The sequence below is a fragment of the Melospiza georgiana genome, chromosome 1 (assembly GCF_028018845.1).
Source record: "Melospiza georgiana isolate bMelGeo1 chromosome 1, bMelGeo1.pri, whole genome shotgun sequence".
NCBI classification, from domain to species: Eukaryota; Metazoa; Chordata; class Aves; order Passeriformes; family Passerellidae; genus Melospiza; species Melospiza georgiana.
In genome coordinates this window covers 105,692,678-105,711,397 of record NC_080430.1, presented here as the reverse complement: position 1 = coordinate 105,711,397, position 18,720 = coordinate 105,692,678, and the positions used below count along the sequence as shown (strand labels likewise).

General features: G+C 38.3%; 1 protein-coding gene across 8 annotated transcripts in view; it reads right to left on the bottom strand.

Moving 5' to 3' along the window:
- DLGAP1 (DLG associated protein 1) overlaps positions 1–18,720 on the bottom strand; it is a 407,137-nt gene that overhangs the window by 134,636 nt on the left and 253,781 nt on the right. For all 8 annotated transcript variants that reach the window (XM_058041385.1, XM_058041393.1, XM_058041401.1 and 5 more), the window contains one exon: positions 2,873–3,898. In XM_058041385.1, coding sequence (XP_057897368.1) covers positions 2,873–3,826 — 954 coding nt within the window. In that variant the 5' untranslated portion in view covers positions 3,827–3,898. The remainder of the gene's footprint in view (positions 1–2,872; positions 3,899–18,720) is intronic.

Here is an 18,720-nt window from a genome sequence, read left to right as displayed (position 1 = left end):
GCCTGGTGGGGTAAAGAAAGACAATACAATGCAGAGGACTCTGCACTTGATCCAAATTCCAAATTATGAGAAATAAGCCCATCTGTAATAGTAATTACTGCCAACACCTTCCACAGAACAGTTAAGTGGAAAATATCACAGCAAGTGAAATAATTGTTTGTTATTTCTATGTCTTTACACTGAGAATTCATGCAGATACTTTTGTAATAAAAGCCCTTACCAACAAATGTGAAGTCAATGTCACATGTGATCTCTGATATACTCAGATCTATCAGGATAAAGAAAATTATCCTGAGTACCCTGAGTTGGAAAAAAGTCACTCCTTCATTGAATTCAGATACTGTGACAAGAAGAGATTGCATGAACAAGTAGCTGCTCTTTGAATGATCAGAGTTTATGTCCTGAGAGTTTATGTCCTGGACCACAGACAAATTAAATGACAAGCAAGTTGATAAATCTATTTAACATTTAGTGAGTTATAGAAAGCAACAAAGAAGCATCATGACAATGAAATTAAAGGATCAGGGTTGTCCAATGTTGTTGTGAATTTGCAGCTTTCATCTTATTTTGTGCCTTTCCAATTGTTCTAACACAGGACACCAGCCTTTTGGTGCAATAATGAGAAGTGCACCTGGAAATAGCAGATGCACAGAGTAACTCTACAACTCACTAACAGAGTGGAACTCTGCTGCTGTTAATATATTATTGCAGGACAGACGAAGGGCTTCAATTGGGTTCTGTGTCCCATTGTGCTGTGCATTGTGGAAACACAAAAGGGAACAAAGTCCAAGCCCCAAAGGGCTCGCAGTGTAAAAAGATAAGTGATATAGTGAAGAGAAAAGCAAGGGGATGCATTCAAAATAGACTGACTTTTTAAATACCTACATGCATTTGTCATCCCTTCAAGCTGCCAAGAGAGAAGAATAATCCTGACCTGCTTCCTCAAATCTACTGTACTCTGTTTGAATATTACTTCCAATGTTAACTGAAGCCTGGTTAAGATTCTCATTTAAAAAAAAAAACAAACAATTTTAAACTAATGATATTTCCCTTGATTTTACAATGGCATGCAATTAGAAAGAATAAAACAAAATTAAGTGAAAACTGATACAGAATGGGAAACACAGTGAGAAGTAGTGATTCTAAGTGAGAATTTAGTTATTCTTGCCCTTGACAATTGCTGGACATATTTTCATACAGACACAGATAATGTCCTCTAATTCCACTTGAGGAGTCTATTCCTGTCAGTTAAACATTATCTAAAGGTCCCTATGGAGGTGTTCGTTTAAAGCTGATGCTGGCACAGTTTTTCACTCTTTTCTAGCCATCTGGTCACATACTGAACTGTCAGCTATTTTATCTATACCCAAGAGAAGGCTGAAGGAGTAAACAAAAATACCAACAAGAAAAATCTCAGGGTTCAAAGTAACCACAACACTCAAGCCTAAAGTTATGATTTCTTCTTACTCACAAAATTCACATAAAATATACTTAATAAAAAACCCACAAAAGCTCAAAAGGTTGCAACCTGAGGCTATTTTAAAACCCCTCTCCCTCCCCAGCCCATACGCAGAGCTGTAAACACACTGAGCATTTGTATTGCCCCCTCTCCCCCACCCCACTCTCCTAAACAACTGATAGAAAATATACATTTCCATTCCTTTACATTTAAGACTTAGCATTCCAGAGTCTGGTAATCAAAATTATTTTGCACGACACTCCATAAAACGTTTTAAGATCAATTTTTAAATGCTGATGCCTCAGTCCTACGCTTTCTCTGCATACTGACTTAAACAACAGAATGTGGAAGCTGACTGTCTCATTAAAGCACCCATATGAGAAAACCTGCTATAGTTCTATACAAATAGAAAAGAGCCCACTACATTAAAATGAAACCGAATCATCTTAGCAAACCTCTTTTTTCCTCATGGTCTTCTCTCTTCTCTGTGCAACGTTGTTCCATCTTACACACACACTTAGATGTGCCATAAGTGCTTCTTTTAAAGTGCATAAAAGCTATCCACAGCTCTCCTAAGAATGAAACAGTTTTAATATTTTCTGATCCATGTTCCTGCCACAAACATTCACCGGCAGTATGATAGCTCCAAGAGGAGACATCTGATTCTTGACATTTAAAGATACAATACTGGTGAAAAATAGTGACGCTGTATTAACTGCAAACAGCTTGTGAGGGAGTAGGTGATGTACTCCTAAAATGTATAATCAGAACAAGCAATAATTTCAACCTTTTGATTTTTTTATTTTTGACTCAGAGCCATAAAAAAGAGGAATAGCCTGATAAACAAATCTGGACACGTTACAATAACTGTTTTAGAAGAATTTATATTCTATGGCAAAAAGAAAAGTAGGCTGTTTTCCTGCTGGAGAAAGTATTAAGGTACCCCATAGTTTCTCAAAAGGGTCTCAAAAGCTTTCTTAAAAAATGAGCACTAAATGAAAGCAAAATTGAAATTACAGAAATCAAAGAATTTGTATCCTGGTAACATTCAGTTAATTGACATTGCAATGCTAAATGAAAGCACTAAAACATCAAATTCCCCATACCCCTACTGTGACAGCCTTATAAATTCAAAAGGTACACAGAAAGGTCTTATTTTTCCCACATGAAAAAAAAAATTAATCCTGTTCTAACATGAACTATTACTTTGAAATACTGAATTCTGGACCAGAAAACCAAAAAAAAAAAAAACCCCAAAAAGCTGATATATTTTTAATTTTAGTAGTAGAACCCCTTATTTGGTGATCAGTGACCTCTGGGGAAAGTTGGGACATCAGAGCAAACCTCCATCCCCCACAAACACCTGAGACAAGGCAGAGCACAGTTAACAGCAACCAGTTCTCCACACTGTACCTGGAGGTACTGACATGACCGTTCCTGCTGGCACGTCTCTGCCTTCACCACTGTCTGGTCCATGTTAACTGATGCTTTCTGGTAAACTTCACGGGCTCTGCTCACGGTTAATGTAGAGGACCAAGAGCTTTTCTTCATTAACTGGGAGTCCAAATTCACAGGCAGGTTTGCACAGGTAGAGCATTTGACATCATTATTGCTTCTGGAGGACTTCACAGTATGCTCGCTAATAGTGTTATAGGCTTCCATAAAGTATTGGGAAGAAGAGCGATCGGGGCATCTTCCCATGGTCATGACCCCACTGGGACCATGATAAATGCAAACATCATTGTCCAAGTTGTCATCTGAACTCCACCATCCTGATGCATTGGATCTGGGCTTACCTTCTGATCGCCTTTCCTTACTCTTGCTGCGCTTCCCATACCTCATCGTCTGTGACTCCTCCGGGCTCGCTTTCCCCCCATTGACGCTCCCCTTGGATGGTCCTTCCAGCGAGTGGGACTTGGTGAAGAGCTTTTGGACGGAGTGAACCAGGTGCCGGATCCTGCCCGGGCTGTCGCTGCGGTGCTCCATGGCAGTTCGCTTGTACTGCAGAGTGTGGTAGCCATCCCGATTCAGGGGCAGCTGCCGCTCAAACTGGTCCAAGAGGTTGGCAGGAATGCGGTTGGTCTTGTTGGCAGTTCCGTGGGGAACCAGAGCACACTCGTCCTTGAGTTCGTGGTGGGAGCTGTAATGCCTCCGGGGAAACGTGCTGCTGGCAATCTGATCGTTGTAGGGCACCATGCACTCAGCCTGGAAGGAGTTCCTTTGAGTGTAGTAAGGGTGGTCTGCGGGGTGGGGCTCCACCGGGTTTAGCAAGTATGGCTTCCTGTCCTGGTGGTGTGGCAGGCTGTCACACGCAGGGTCACAGGCAACCCCGTGGTGGTGACTGCGGCTGCCGGATAATCCCTTCATCCTTGGTGGAAAACGAGTCCCAAAGTCATCTAATACGTATGGCTGTGCGACAGGCAGAACTCAGAGAAAGGCCTAAAAGAAAGAAATACAACAGAACACGTAAGATATTCGAGCTGAGAGAATAAACAGCATGTGCACACTTAACATTCTTGGTTTCTTATTGCAAAAGTAACTGGAAAAAACTAAACATTCTCAGACTCTTTTTATCCTTTAATCTTTCCCACATCCAGCGTGGTGATAAGGATACCTAAGTAGTACACAAGAAAAGTTATCTTGTTCCATTAGCTGCAAACAGACACAATATGCCTTTCCAATATGAAAAGCAAGAAAGGTATTTCCACCTCTACTCTAAAACCTCAGTCCTGAAAATATTAATGGACAGGGACCTCCCAGGATTCCTTAAATGCCCATCTGCATGTTCTCAAGGCCAAATGGACACATTAAAAAAGATATTTTCTTTAATTTCACACTTTCTGGGCTTCTTTGGGCCAAACTCAAATCATGGCACAATTAATGGGAAACCTTTCGCTTCAATGAATATTTTTAATCAATCTCCTTTTACTCAATCTCCTATTTTTACTCAATCTCCATGTCGTCTGCATGGACTGTAATCATCTCATGGCAACAGCAAGACATTATTTCCATAAGTTCTTTTCATATTAAGAGTAAAATAACAATAAATTACACTAACTGTCAAAACAAAGCCAAACCAACTATTTAACATCCTATATATCTGTAGGGTTTGTATTTACTATTTTCTGGCTCCTACTCACTAAAAAAACCCCCATCTTATTCTGCTGATGCATGGCTTGATTTATTTCTCAATAATTTTTCATTATTCTAAACAGTGTTCATATATCCCTACATATTCCTACCATTAAAAGAACTGGGATAGCCAAACCTTGCACACAACAATAACAGTTAATAACAATAACACTTAATTCTTGATTGCAGTTATTTGTCCCTGAAGTGACTCTCAATGCTGTAGAATATGGCTTACAACAAATTGAAAATGGAAATCTTCATCCCAAGTGATGTAATGACCCCTCTGTTTGAGGTCAGATGCCCTCATTTCAGCCCTCAACTCCAGCAAAAGTCTGGATGAAACCTATGAGCTACCAGTGTGTAAATTATGAGGTTTCAGGTGTGGCAAAGCAGTCTCATGGTGCCATCTGAGAAGCTGAAGGGCAGAGGACTCCCTAGAGGATGCTTTCTCATAGTGCACTGAAATAGGAGTCACTCAGATACTTTACTAATTTCTTGCATAGCTAATCACATAAATACTTCTGTAAATGTAGCTCTTGAGATCTTTCTTGGAGTAAGGACAAACATGTATAGCAAACAGGTTTCCAGTCTGCTCCTCCAGCACTCTCTCAGCCAAAGTTCATGTTTTATCAGGTTGTAGACATTGTGCCCACTGGCAAATTGGTGACAATGAAGTTTTCTAAAATAGCATTAAGTTAATGTCAGTCTAGAAAAGCATGCTCCACACTTCATCAGAACTTATTTTACATTTTTTTCTGAACCTGCAGCAAGCCAAAGAAGAGATAGTTTGTTTTTTTTTTTTTGTTTTTTTTTTTTCTTTCAGTATGCTTCAAAGCTAATCTGGATGTCCTGCATTTTATTCCCCCTCACTGGATCCCTGCAATGCAGAAAATGGTCCTTCTCAGGAGACCTTGAATTAAAAAAAAAAAGTTTTCAAAACACCACAAAAGGCTCTTGAAATATTCCAAATGGGTAAGCTGACTGATTTACCTAAAGGGGAAAATGGCTAAAGGCACCTTAAAAGCATGAAAATAATATATTTAGGGAGCTGTACTTGTCAATTATACCGTAGTGACAATCCTAAGCACTTCTAAGGAGAATTTTACATCCCTACCACAGTTCTAAAAATATGATCTACTAGTCTGTGTAACTGAGAAATATCCAAAGGGATGTAGTAGTAGATTAATTAGTTGGGTAACTGAACATGTGACTTGAACAAAGATACCCCATCAAGCAGAGTACTTCTAAAGGACACAGAGACAAAATAAAAAATACTTCAATCTTTGCTATCTATGAATATCTTTTACACATCAAGGCTTATGAAAACAAAATTTCAGCCAGTTTTTTTTTTTATTTAATTCCATAAATCCATTTGCAATCATGCAACAGTCCTTACAATGATGGATAAATTCTCTTAAGGCTAAAAAAAGACTAGTGTGCTATATAAGATAAAAAAATTACACCTTGCCTCAAAGATAGGAGAAAGATATGAAAGAGTACAACTAACTGGGACATGCTGTAAACCAGCAATTTATTTTCATTTTTTCTCTATCTGAATGGCTATGAAATTTTCATATACTGTAGAAAAAAGAGTATATGTAGGCAAAGAACCAAAAGGACCAATAATTTACAGCATAGTGAAGTCATGACAGGCAGAGGACATGTAATGAAATTATCAAGAAAATGTAGCCTTAATATACTGATACAGAAAATGCTTGGGGTCAGGAAACCCTTGATCTGGCTTATAGACTGGGACAGAATATTGTGGAGAACCTTGAAACTAAAAACAAGCTTAAAAGATGAAGACCTGGTTTGACCAATGAGAACAGCCATGTTACCAGCTGTGTTTTGGATGGACTGGCAATATGGATGCTAAGGAGGATGTGCAAAAAGTGGTAAAAAGTGAAAAAGCTTCTGAAAAGTGACATTTGTCTGTATAGAGAGAAAACGACATGCTTTCAAAAAAAATTGTGGAGGAAGATTGGCTAAGCACTGCTATATGAGCTTGGATGGCAAGTAGGATGGAAATGTTTAGGAGGAAAAAATGCATGTATTTTGAGTCTGAGCTGTCAATGGATCTTTTATGAGGAAGTACTGGAGAAAAGAGCAGAAGATAGATAGGATGATCTGCCCAAAAGGAATCAGATGAACAGATAAGGAGAATAACAGAGAAAATGCTTGTGAAAGCAGAAGATCATAGAGTTATGAAAAATCAGATTTAAAAGAGGAGGAAAAAAAAGAAGAAACAAACAAAGAAGCAAAAACCAGAGAGTGACAGAAAAATCAAGCCAAAACCAAAAGAGAAAAACCAACCTAACAAAAGGAGTGCAACAAAAAGAAGTGGTAGTAATTTATTCCCAACTCCTAGACTACTGAATGCATTAAGAAAGGTTTTTTTTTTTTTCTGGTGAAACAGCACTGAAATATTTATTTTATCATGAAAATTGTGATTAAAAAGTCCCACATAAGCATTTATTAGAATATAGCTTCATTTTACCTTAACTCTATTACTGCTGCCACAGTATTGAAAGGGCAATGAATTAGAAAAAAACCCAATTATGTACCATACTGCACCTTCCAGGAAGGGAAGAATAAGTATACTACGCCCAACACTGAAGAAAGAAGTGTTGCTTTTCTTAAATATTCAGTGGACAATTCTTCTGCACAAAATCACTCCAAACACAAAATCCCTCTCACAACTCAATCCCATTTTAATATGTTAATATATGTCTAGAAAAAAATTCTATCCTACAGTCTCTGATTTCATCAGTATTTTTCAAAGAATATGCATCATATTCCATAATTGTGTTGTCTGAACCTATACATCAATGTTTAGTGCAATTAGCAGCTGGAGACAGGGCTATCTATTCATGCCATGAGTAGCTGATAGGAAACCAATTAAGTCTTTCATTTTATTGGTATTTTTTGGCCAAAACAGGAACACTTAATTATTCATGAAATAGGGCAAGACAATTGATGAACACATTAATAAACAGTGCAAATAGCAATTCTATAGACAGCAGACCAAAACTACTTGATGGCATAGGAATAAAGGAGATGTTAAAGAGATACAGCATTGTAAGGATGAAGAATGCTTACTACTTTCAACATTCATGTTACATTTGCTTTTGTTTTCTTGAGGATGCCCTTGGTAAGAACAATACAAATATATTCATCCTTGTCCCCAGTGTGGTGTCCCTAATGCATAACAATTCCTGGAATAATCTAGCAGCTAGAAAAATGCCTATTTCAATCTATGTAATTAAAATGAAAATGAATGCAAAATAACAAAATCTGTACAGATATCACCTTAGTTTTTTACAAATTTCATTTAACTGTATTGTCTACTCATGTGTTCCAAATTTATTCATAAAACACATCTTTGAGAAACATATTCTTTCCTTTAGATATATGTTCAATGTTCTGTCTTAGAAAAGATTTACTGAAATGCCCGTGAGCCCCTCCGGCTTCATCCAACAAGACTGCAGAATGCAGAATATGCTGGGGCAGAGAAGGACTCCTCTTCTTGAGCAGCAGCATTCCCTGTCCCCCTGTGCCACTTAAGTGGGGGAAGAGGTAGAGTTCAGGAAGGAGGAAGGGGTGGGAAGATGGTGTTTTATTTCTCATTATCCTGTTCTGAATTTGACTGGTAACAAATTCAATTAGGTTCCCGGAGTTGAATCTGTTTTCACTGTTATCCATGATGGTAATTGGTTTGTGAACTCACTCTGTCCTTATCTCAGCTCCTGGGGCTTTTGTTTTTCTCTCCCCAGTCCAGGCATGGAGGGGAGTGATAGAACAACTCTGGTGGGCACCTGACATCCTGCCAGGGTCAACATCCCACAGGCTGATGGATCTGTGCTTGCCTGGGTCCTCCTTCTTGCCCCTTTTTGAAGGCAGGGATAACATTTGCTTTCCTCCAGTCCTCAGGTACCTCTCCTGACTGCCATGACCTTTCTAAGATGATTGAGAGTGGTCTAACAGTGATGTCCACTGGTTCCTTCAATGCTCATGGGTGCATTGCACCCCATCAGGGCCCATGGGCTTCTGGATGTCAAGTTTGACTCCATGGTCTCAAACCCAATCCTCCTCAACCATGGGGAAATCTTCTTTTCTCCAGCAGAGAAGTCACCAACAGAGACACCCTAACTAGGCATAATCAGGGCCACAGCACCTTGGGTCTAATATCTTTGTCTGTTCAGAGACCAAGGAGTGAGGGACGTTGATTTATTTTATTGTTTGGTGAGTGTGGTTCTTCTAAGATACCATTCCAAAAGTCAGATGACACTTCTGAATATTCAGGTGTCTGCCAGGTCCAAAAAATGGAAGCACTGGGACAGAGATGGAAGGCAATGTAAACACTTAATGTGTTTATGTGCATGTTCAGCTCTGAGTGAGGAGGGCATTTAATCATGTGCACAAATTGAAGCAATGATGCTTCTTAGCAGTACTGTTTATAGTTGTGCTCTCATTTTATGCTCTGTGGTAAACAAAGATAGCTTCTGATTTCCATACTAAACTCCCAAGGTTCTCAGAATTTGCTTATTTATTTAATCCCACACTATGGAATGTTGTCAGTGAAATTCCTTTCCTCAGTTCTCAAAATTTATGAACAAATAGAAAATATGATTATGGTAAGAAACTTCCACATGCTCTTCATGCAGAACATTGCTTTTTTGCAAAGGTCTTGATATTTTGCAGCCATTATGTGGGGCCTTTTTGTCACATTGCATCACCTTAATGAAAATCTAGACATCAATAAAAAGATACATATTCTAAAATTCATCTATCCCCGTATTTTATTAAAGGTGTTCAAAATAAAATGAGGTCTCAAATTATCTCCCTAATACATTTTGGCATGTAATATGAACAATTCAATGCCTTGGGTAAAACTCTCAAGAGAACTTCTAATTTTTTCTTCTGTGTCAGCAATCACACCAGGCAAGTGATATTTACAATATAATTTAATCTTGAACAGTGGACAGGGAGTCATAAAGAGAAATATATTGGCCAGTCAACCCATTCCAAGTGCACGGGGAGATCAATAAGTGGGAGTAACTGAGGAAAAAAAAGCATAATTAAGCTTTAGCAGATTAGCAGATCTTGAGGAGGCCCTTGTGAATGGTATGCATATCAGAAAAAAAAACAAGAAGAGAGGCATCCCACCAATGGCATCATAAAAATTGGTGGGGTTTTTTTTTCTGTCTGCATCCAACAATTTTTAGTTTGCATATATTTGTGGTATCATATTTAAATTTGACTACTGTTTCCATCCATGTGCTTTTGGTGAAAAACTGTGCTGGTCAGTACCAGAACAGTATGTGCCTAAAAATTTTGGGCTTGTCTTTACTTTCTTCATCTCTGTGGCTAAAAGCAAGTTGATTCGCCACTTGGAGTGTCATAAAGTCTGTAGTCACTAAGGTAACCTAACACATAATTAACCTCTGAGTCATATCTAAATACACTACAAAGTCTGCAAGATTCTAACAGTATCTGTCAGCAAAATTTTGACACAAAGAGACTGACTTTTTCAACCCTCTCAGGAGCGTGGCTGGCAATACGCAGGATTGCACGGAAAGATCTTGACTCTACAAAAAGAAGTACTAAACTGTGATTGTCTGCTCTTCCACTCTCCTGATTTGCACACAAATTAAGAGTCAACTTCTAAAAAATTCTGATCTGCTTCAGTGAGTAATAATATATAGTGCAATTAGACTACTCATTACTTTCCTGTGGTGTAGGACAGAATCTGACTCAATAAGGTACAGCACATCAGCTGGAGAGCCTGTTGTGAATTCAGAACTGCCAATGGACATTTTCTTCTCCCAGAAAGAAAACAAACAGGATATTACGTCTGTATAATGTGCAAGTAAAATAATACATTAAATTGAATCATTTAATAAATGTCATATAGGCAGTGTTGAAGCATATACCTCATACCCAAATTTAGATGTTGCATTTTAACCTCCTCAGTCTGGGGATTATGAGCTTTATGACCTTAATATTTTTTTTAAAAGGAGAATTTGCAATGCATTTCCAGTATGCTTTGTCTGGGGAAAGAGCAAAAGGGAATTAAAAGGAAGATACACCAAAATTGGGAATCAGGTTAACGTGTACTTACCTGGGCTGCTCTCTTTTAGGTACCTTATTATTGCACCTAAGTTTGCAACACTATTTTGCTTACTTTCTTCAGAAGAATTCTTAAAATGAAAGGATTACAGCCACTACTTTCTATCAATTGCAAATAATCAATATGATATGGGTGTCTTCTACTGCCTCTGGATAACAAAAGGAAGCAGGAATGAGGGACAGGTCAGACATTCCTCCAGCACTGGCATCTGATAGAGTGGGTATCACAGTGGCATAAAACAGACACCATTAAATGACTAATACAGATACAGAGATATCAGGTATGTATCTAGATTCCTGCAAGCCAGTCAGTTATGAATGTCAAAGGTTTATTTTTCTAGTAGGAATGAGGTGATCAGCAGATAAAACCTAAAAATTAAATGTGTACTTTTCCTGTCAAAGGCAGATAAATTCATGGCCTTCAATGTGTCTTTCACATAGTGAAAATGGACATTTTTGTACTAAAACAAGCTCTTGATCCTCATTGCAAGGAAACCAGCATGTCTAAGTCTAGGAGCCACTACAGCTACTAGTGACTGACAGGGATCTACTGGAAGCTGCTAATCAACATTACACAAGCTTGCACCAACATTACACAAATCCCATCTGCACAGGTCATTAATTCATCTTCTACCAGTTTTTAAGTGTTTTGCAATTCTGTAGCATGGCAATGCAACAGGAATCACAGTTAAATTATTGCCTGAGCTACAGGTTTTCATACTCTCCAGAGTTTTTCTACACATACATTGAAAGAACAATATTCACTGTAAAGCCAGGGAACTGACAATACTCCTATGCACTACACTCCATTCAAGACACCTGAGAATCCATACTTTGACTTCTGTGATGGCAGGGACAGTGTGATTGCATAATTACATGACTTTGCTGGTCTTGACCAGCAAATCTCATGATTCAAACTGTCTCTAAGCTTTTTATTCCTTGCTATTTAGAGATCAAGTGAAACGCTATGTAAAATATTTTTTGCTCCATGGAAAATCACTCAACTCAATTTAATGAAACATAGCTTCACAAGACTCTGTCTACAGCTTCGGACTTACACACCCAGACCCCATTTAGCAGAAAATAGTGATGATTTCTTTGAGAAAATATTCTTCCAAGTACACTATAATATTTTAAGTCCAAGCAAAAGTGGAGGCTACAAAAACATACAAACACCAGAATCCCTATGCTTGCAGATGGTCTCCTATCTTGGCTTTCAATCTATAGCTCTGTTTGAATGGTGCCTTCCCTGAACATCTGCCAGTCCAGAAACTAATGAAAAAGCATCTTAGTGGAGAAACTCCATGGATTTGCTAAAGAAGCTCTGTGAAGACCAAGGGTAAGAGTTGTGAAGACACTGCTTTTCACAGAATGACAATACAGGCCATATTAATCACCACACCAGCCCACTGGTGACCCCCACCTGCCCACCAGAAAGAACCTGCAAAGCCTCAGAGAAACTGTCCCACATCATAACTATGAGTAAGAACACCCTGGAAAGTTCACTTCATAGTCATTTTGGTATTACGGAGCTTTGACTGTAACAACAAATGTCACCACTATGATCACCCTGCTTGGTCATGGATATGTTCCAAGCTCTGTGTGCCCAAGCCAGGTTTCTCCAGTGAGGCAGTAAGAAAAGAGGAGAGGCACACAATGCCAAGAACGTTCTGCTCATATGCAAGACCAGCTAACTCCTACATGGGAGAAAGCTGACTCCTGGGAGGAACAAGAAAAAGCCCTCTCTGAAGGTGTGAGATAAAAGAGCTCAGCCAGCAGGGCAGAAAACTCACTGGGTTGTAGAAAACAGTCATGCTTAGATCAAAACTTAATCTTTTTCATTTCAACCTGTTCCTCTCAGCTCAATCTAAAAGTAAAAACCAGTAATTGTGAGCTCAGTTAGGCACTGAATATGAAACACCTGATTAAAAGGCAGACAGTAACAGGATTCTTTATTCCCTAAAACATGGCTATAGAACTGAACTTCATGAATTTAAGGTTTAAAAAGGCCCACAAACAATGAAAAACTGAACCAAATCCTCACATTAGCTGTGGTATAGAAATGTAACTGTGTTAACTGCCTTATCTTTGATGGCTACAGTAACTGATCAATATTTCTTATTACACAGTAATTGAAATGGAAATACTTTCCAGTTTTATAGCAATGCTATGAAATATAGTTAGATTTGGCAGAACTCTTAAGCTGCTTGCTCAAATCAACTTGTCTCACTTCACCTCTAGTGGCATAAAAAATAGTAAGAAACCTTAAAATCTTCTTTTCAGAGGGAAATATTTACCACAAATATTTTCTCAAGCAATTTTAGTTATGAAGAAATTGAAATAGCAAATATTTTCAAGGAGAACTTTTTTCACAGAATTCCACAAAATGATTCTGAGCTATGAGAAACTGGGAAATAATGTATGAAAACCGAAAAAAAAATTACTGGTACTTTCAAAAAGCTGCTTATCAAGTATGTCATAGAGTAAAATGTGACAGCAAAAGGAAGAGAAAGTCTGTGGGCAAAATGTTCTTCTGCAGGCATGGCCCAAGATAGTGGCTGCATCCCCTCTGGGAGACAATTCTGCCCTTGAACAGAGGATACAACTTCTCCTCTTCTGCTTTAAGCCTCCATTCAGTTCCACCTAAAACACCAAACCACCAGCTACATTTAATCTATTTATTTACAACAGCAATAATTTAGAAGTTTTACAAAACTCCTGTAACAGTAAATTTTATTTTTGGATATGATTCTGATTGTAAACATAAAAAAGCAAAAAATAACATCTCAGACTTTTCTGCTATTTTTTATGCTCATGGAATTTGCTACTATTGTATTCATGTCTCTTTTTTTTTTGGTGCATTTTCCAATAAATAGAACCAATGGTCTGCACATACCTAGAAACAAGTAGATTTAAAGATTAGAGAATACTTTGGAGAAGTTTATCTTGAACGTCTTTTGTTTATGTTTAGTTATGCATACACATGGCACATGATAAGAATTTGATTGTAGGAACTATGTTTATCCAATAAAGAATCAGAAAAGGATTCTATTAATATACAAGTAAAATCAAAACAAAACCTAATTACTGCATACAAGCTAATGAACCCCTGCAAGCAGGCTAAAAACTATTCAGAGAAATAATATTTTCTAAACAGTGAACATGGCTTAAACATTTCGGAAAAGTCTTTCAGAAGAGCTTTTAAATCAGGAAGAGTCAAAAACAACTGAAAAAAATTATTTTATGAAATGAATTATGATGAATAATAATCTGATGTTGGATGACCAAACAGAAAAATGAATAAACCATGCTTATAATCTTGAATTGCACAGGTCAGCTTTGCAATGCCACAGAATTGAACTGTGACCTCTTTACTTCCACAGTGAGGAATATGGGGGTGGTACCCATATTTAGGTGCCACCTAAAATGCCTGGGCATGAACTTCACATCCATGTGTGTAAGAAAAGCAGATTTGAGGACAATTTCTCTTCACTATGTCCATGCCATACAGAAGCTCACCACAAATCACTGTGCTGAGATACACAAAATGGCAAATGAACATCTTACTCCTGAAGGATGTTGGACTTCATCAGGACATTAGGCATTTATACAGTGCATATTTCACTCTTGGGGGCTCAGAGGGAATACCAAAGCACTGGACTCTGTTATTTTATACTAGCCTTGTCTCAACTGCACACATTGCTGACATGAAACACAGTAATAAAGAATGGAATTAAAACTTTATATATAGAGAATAAAGAAGTCAAAATCACAGAAAATATACTCAAGAATATTTTCATTTCACTTGAACTTTGCTGTATTTAGATGCCTTCATTGATACAGAAAAACTGAAGTGAAGGAGGGAATGAAAGAAAAAGCACAAAAGGAAAAGTAGGAAGTATAAGCTTAATTCCTTTTTTTTGCATGTTACTATTTCCAGCAATGCCCCAATTGATGTAACTTCAAAGATCTCAATGGAATTGCTCCTGAGACCAACACGAATAGAATGAAATTAACTTAATTTCTGCTTTTAATATTTGATGGTTTAAAGTAATAGGATAGAGTAAGTATTCTCCATAATATTAAGTAGGTGGAATTTAAAAACTATTAATAATGCACTTTAAAAGAGAATATTATTGGTAACTCATTGTTTTATCACACAAAACTACCACAAATGAAATACAATTTAAGGAACTCCTGAAATTTATTTTACATGCAATTGCAAATGATAGGGTGTTCATATACTGGAATACCAAACCCTTTAAAGTGAAGAGCTTTATCTCTAGGTTCTACTGTAAAGCATTTTCCCTGAGTATTTAAAAAAAAATCCACAGAAGTGGTGCATTTGAAGTTATTTTTAATTAAAAGAAGTTCTGATATTCTGTTAAAAGTACCTGCAGAGTAATATGCAAATGTGCAATAAATATTTCTATAGCATTGGAAATACTTAGAAAAATGTTTCTTTAGAAGAGTAACACCATAAGCTACCATAAGCAGGCTACCATATATATCAAACTGGTAATATATACAGAACATCTTGTTAGTTCCTTGTTGCTTACTCCTCCTAATTCATTATAATTTAATTTCAAGGTGAAGGGTAAGTGCTTTCTAAAATCTACTTTAATTTGTGTACTAAAAAGACATACTCCCTTAAACCTGAATGAAAAGCACACAGCCTTTTCACTTTATTACGTCTTTCAGCTATTCAACTGAAATCTCATCTTTCCCCTCAAAACATGAGGTTCATCATATGTTAAAAGTCAGCATTATTGTGTAAGTTTAGGAGAAGCCACAGTGGGCTATGCTGTTTATCCTCATACATGTTCTCATGTTTTTCCTTATGAGGCTTATAAAAACCATCCATAAGTGCTACTGTGGAGCTACAATTTATTGCTGACATAGAGTACACCTTGTGGAAAGATGGCAAGTCTGACTTTGTAGCTATGAAATAACAGAATCTGCCTCATTTCCAAGAAAATTGTTCTGGTAATTAGCCACTGATACATAGCTGCAGCTAAATGTGTCCTGCATCCACTTCCAGCTAATAGCTCTGGAGATTTTTCAAGAAACCTTCTCAGAAGCCCTTACCATGAGCCACATCCCTCCTGCTGCTGTGAGACAGAACTATTTCACATCCTTATATGTCTTAACCTAAAGTGACTGTGTTTCTCAATCACAGCTGAAGGTAGATTTTCTGGCCTTTAGTAACTCCAGAAGCTTTCTCCCATCTAGCCTTTGGCTGCTTTATACATTTCGTATCAGATACAGTTCTTATCAGGTATGCAATTAAATTGTTAGGCTGTATCAGTAACTGCAGATTTTTTTCTGGTGTATTCCTCAGTCTACAAAGAGTTAACTGAGATTAGACACATTAACCTGTGTTTTCACAAATGTAACTCAGAATCATGCCCAATGTTTTGAGTAAACTAATTTTATTTTCCTTTCATATTTTCAGCCACTACTTTTTAGCAATGTTAAATCTGTACTGCAGAAACAAAATTACACTATCCCCATAAAACAGTAGCTGAATCTGAAATTGCCTGTCTACCCTCTCTCTGGGGAAGTTCACAGTAAAGCCAGACTCGTTGATGGTTATCTGCTCTGACAGTCAGGCTGACCGCTGCCAAAACAGCAATGCATGTGAGCACTGGCAAAGAAACAGGACACATTGCTCAGAAAAACTGTAATGCTGCAACTGAAATATTCAGTGTACTTTCAGAATGTACACTTTAAGGCACCAAAGAAGGAGTATTGTAAGATAACATGGATGGCTGCTTTCAGAAATGTATGATTTCGGTAGTGCTACTTTCCAGCATGAATAAAGAACACTGGTTTCAGTAATATCCATTTTGAAACTATTTGAGCATGAATTTTATTTAAAATTAAAATATTTTAGCTTATTTTAAAAAACTTCTCTTAGCTTGTAGATGACAACTGCTTGAAGGATATTAGTAAACTAATTAGTAAACAGAAGATGGAACAAAACTTGTATACTCTACAAACTCACTGAAATTACACCAGATAAGAACACATGTTTAGATCCAACAAACACAGTTAATCTACATGAGTGAATGTAATAGCTTGACCCTGTCTGAATGCCCAAAGCCTCATTAACATTCCCCTCTAGAACTGGACAGGGGGGAGAAAATAGAATGAAGAGTTCATGGGTTGAGGTAAGGACCAAGAGAGATCACTCATCAAATACTGTCATGGACAAAACAGACTTGAACTGGGGATAACTGAATTTATCACTAATGAAATCAAAGCAGGAAAATAAGAAGTAAAATAAGATCTTAAAAACACCTTCCCTCTAATCCTCTTTCCTTCCCAGCTCTACCTCATCCCCTCAGTGTTGCAGGGAGATGGGGAATGGGGCTTAGGGTCAGTTCTTCACACATTGTTCCTGATGCTGCTTAGGGAGAGGAGTCCTTCCCCTGCTCCAGTGTGGAATCCCTCTCATGGGACAAAGTTCTCCATGATCCTCTCCAACATGAGCCTGTCCCACGGGAAACAGTTCTTCACAAACTGCTGCCACATGAGTCACTTTTCCACAGGGTGCAGTTCTGCTATTCCTCAGGCACAGACTGTTCCAGTGTGGGTACTGGGTCAGAAATCCTGCCAAGAGACCTGTTTTAGCATGAGCTCCTCTCTCCATGGCTCTGCAGGCCCTGGCCAGGACCCTGCTCCAGCACAGGCCTCCCATGGGTGCTCAGCCTCCTCTCGGGTATCCACCTGTTCCAGCATTGAGCTTCTCCATGGGCTGCAGGTGGATCTCAGCATCCCAGTGCTCCTCCATGGGCTGTGGGGACACAGCTGCCTCTCCATGGTCTGCACCATGCTGCAGGGGAATCTCTGCTCTGGCTCATCCTTCCCCTCCTTCTCCACTGCCCTTGGTGTCTGCAGCGTTGTTCCTCTCACAAATTCTCACCTTGATCTTCTCTGGTTGCAATTACAGCTGTGCAATAACTTCGCCTTCTTAAATATATCACAGAGGTGTTATCACCATTTCTGATTGGCTTAGCCTTGACCAGTGGCATGCCTAGCTTTGGAGATGCCAGGGACTGACTCTGCTGGACATGGAGGAAAGTTCCAGCAGCTTCTCACAGAAGCCACCTCTGTAGCCCCCCACCCTGCTTACCTGGCCATGCAAACCCAATACATTCCACCCCTCATCTCCGAAAATCATGTATTTCAGAATTATCGCTAAAATTCATATTCTCCACACAACCTGCCCTTGCATCAACAAACACAACCAAATCAACAAAACAAAATTCCCCGCACAAGCCCCAGAATAACATCATCACAACACAGGGAAAAAAAAAGGACAATTTACGCAAAATTCAACCCTTGTCCATGCATCACAATTATGACAAAAATTCCTCGTTATCAATTCACTCTTTGATGTTGTTCATGATTTGTTTTGCCCATTACTTCTCCCAATTACTATCTTTATCTCAAAATCCTCATAACCCATGATTTGGCACCAAAACCCCTGTAGAGTGGGTTGACCCTGTCTGGATGCCAGACACCTCCGAAGCCTCTCTATTGCTCCCCTTTGCAGCTGGACAGGGGAGAGAAAATGCAATGGTGTTACCAACACCTTTCTAATTAGCAATGCAAAGCACAGGACTTTTAGATCTGCTATGGAAAAATTAACTCCATTTTAGTCAGACCGAATACAGTGAATATGCTGAAAGTTCAAAAGGAATGATCCTACTATTTTTATTTTTTTTTTCATTATTAGGATAAGTACTTTATTGGCTGACGAAAAAGTTGTGTTTAGAAGAGCCTTGCATACTTTGAAAAAGTCATTTCTCTCTTTTCCTAAGGGAAAAGAGACTAGCAGGTCAAGTGCATACGTAGAGAAAGTTCAGAATAGAACTCTGGAAGCAGGATGAAGAGGCCTGTGATCTCTTCTACCCTAAGTGAATAGGAAGAAATCTGCCAAGCTTGTTAAGTCTGTTAACATTGCTTTAGTTCCATAAGACTGTGATTTAAAA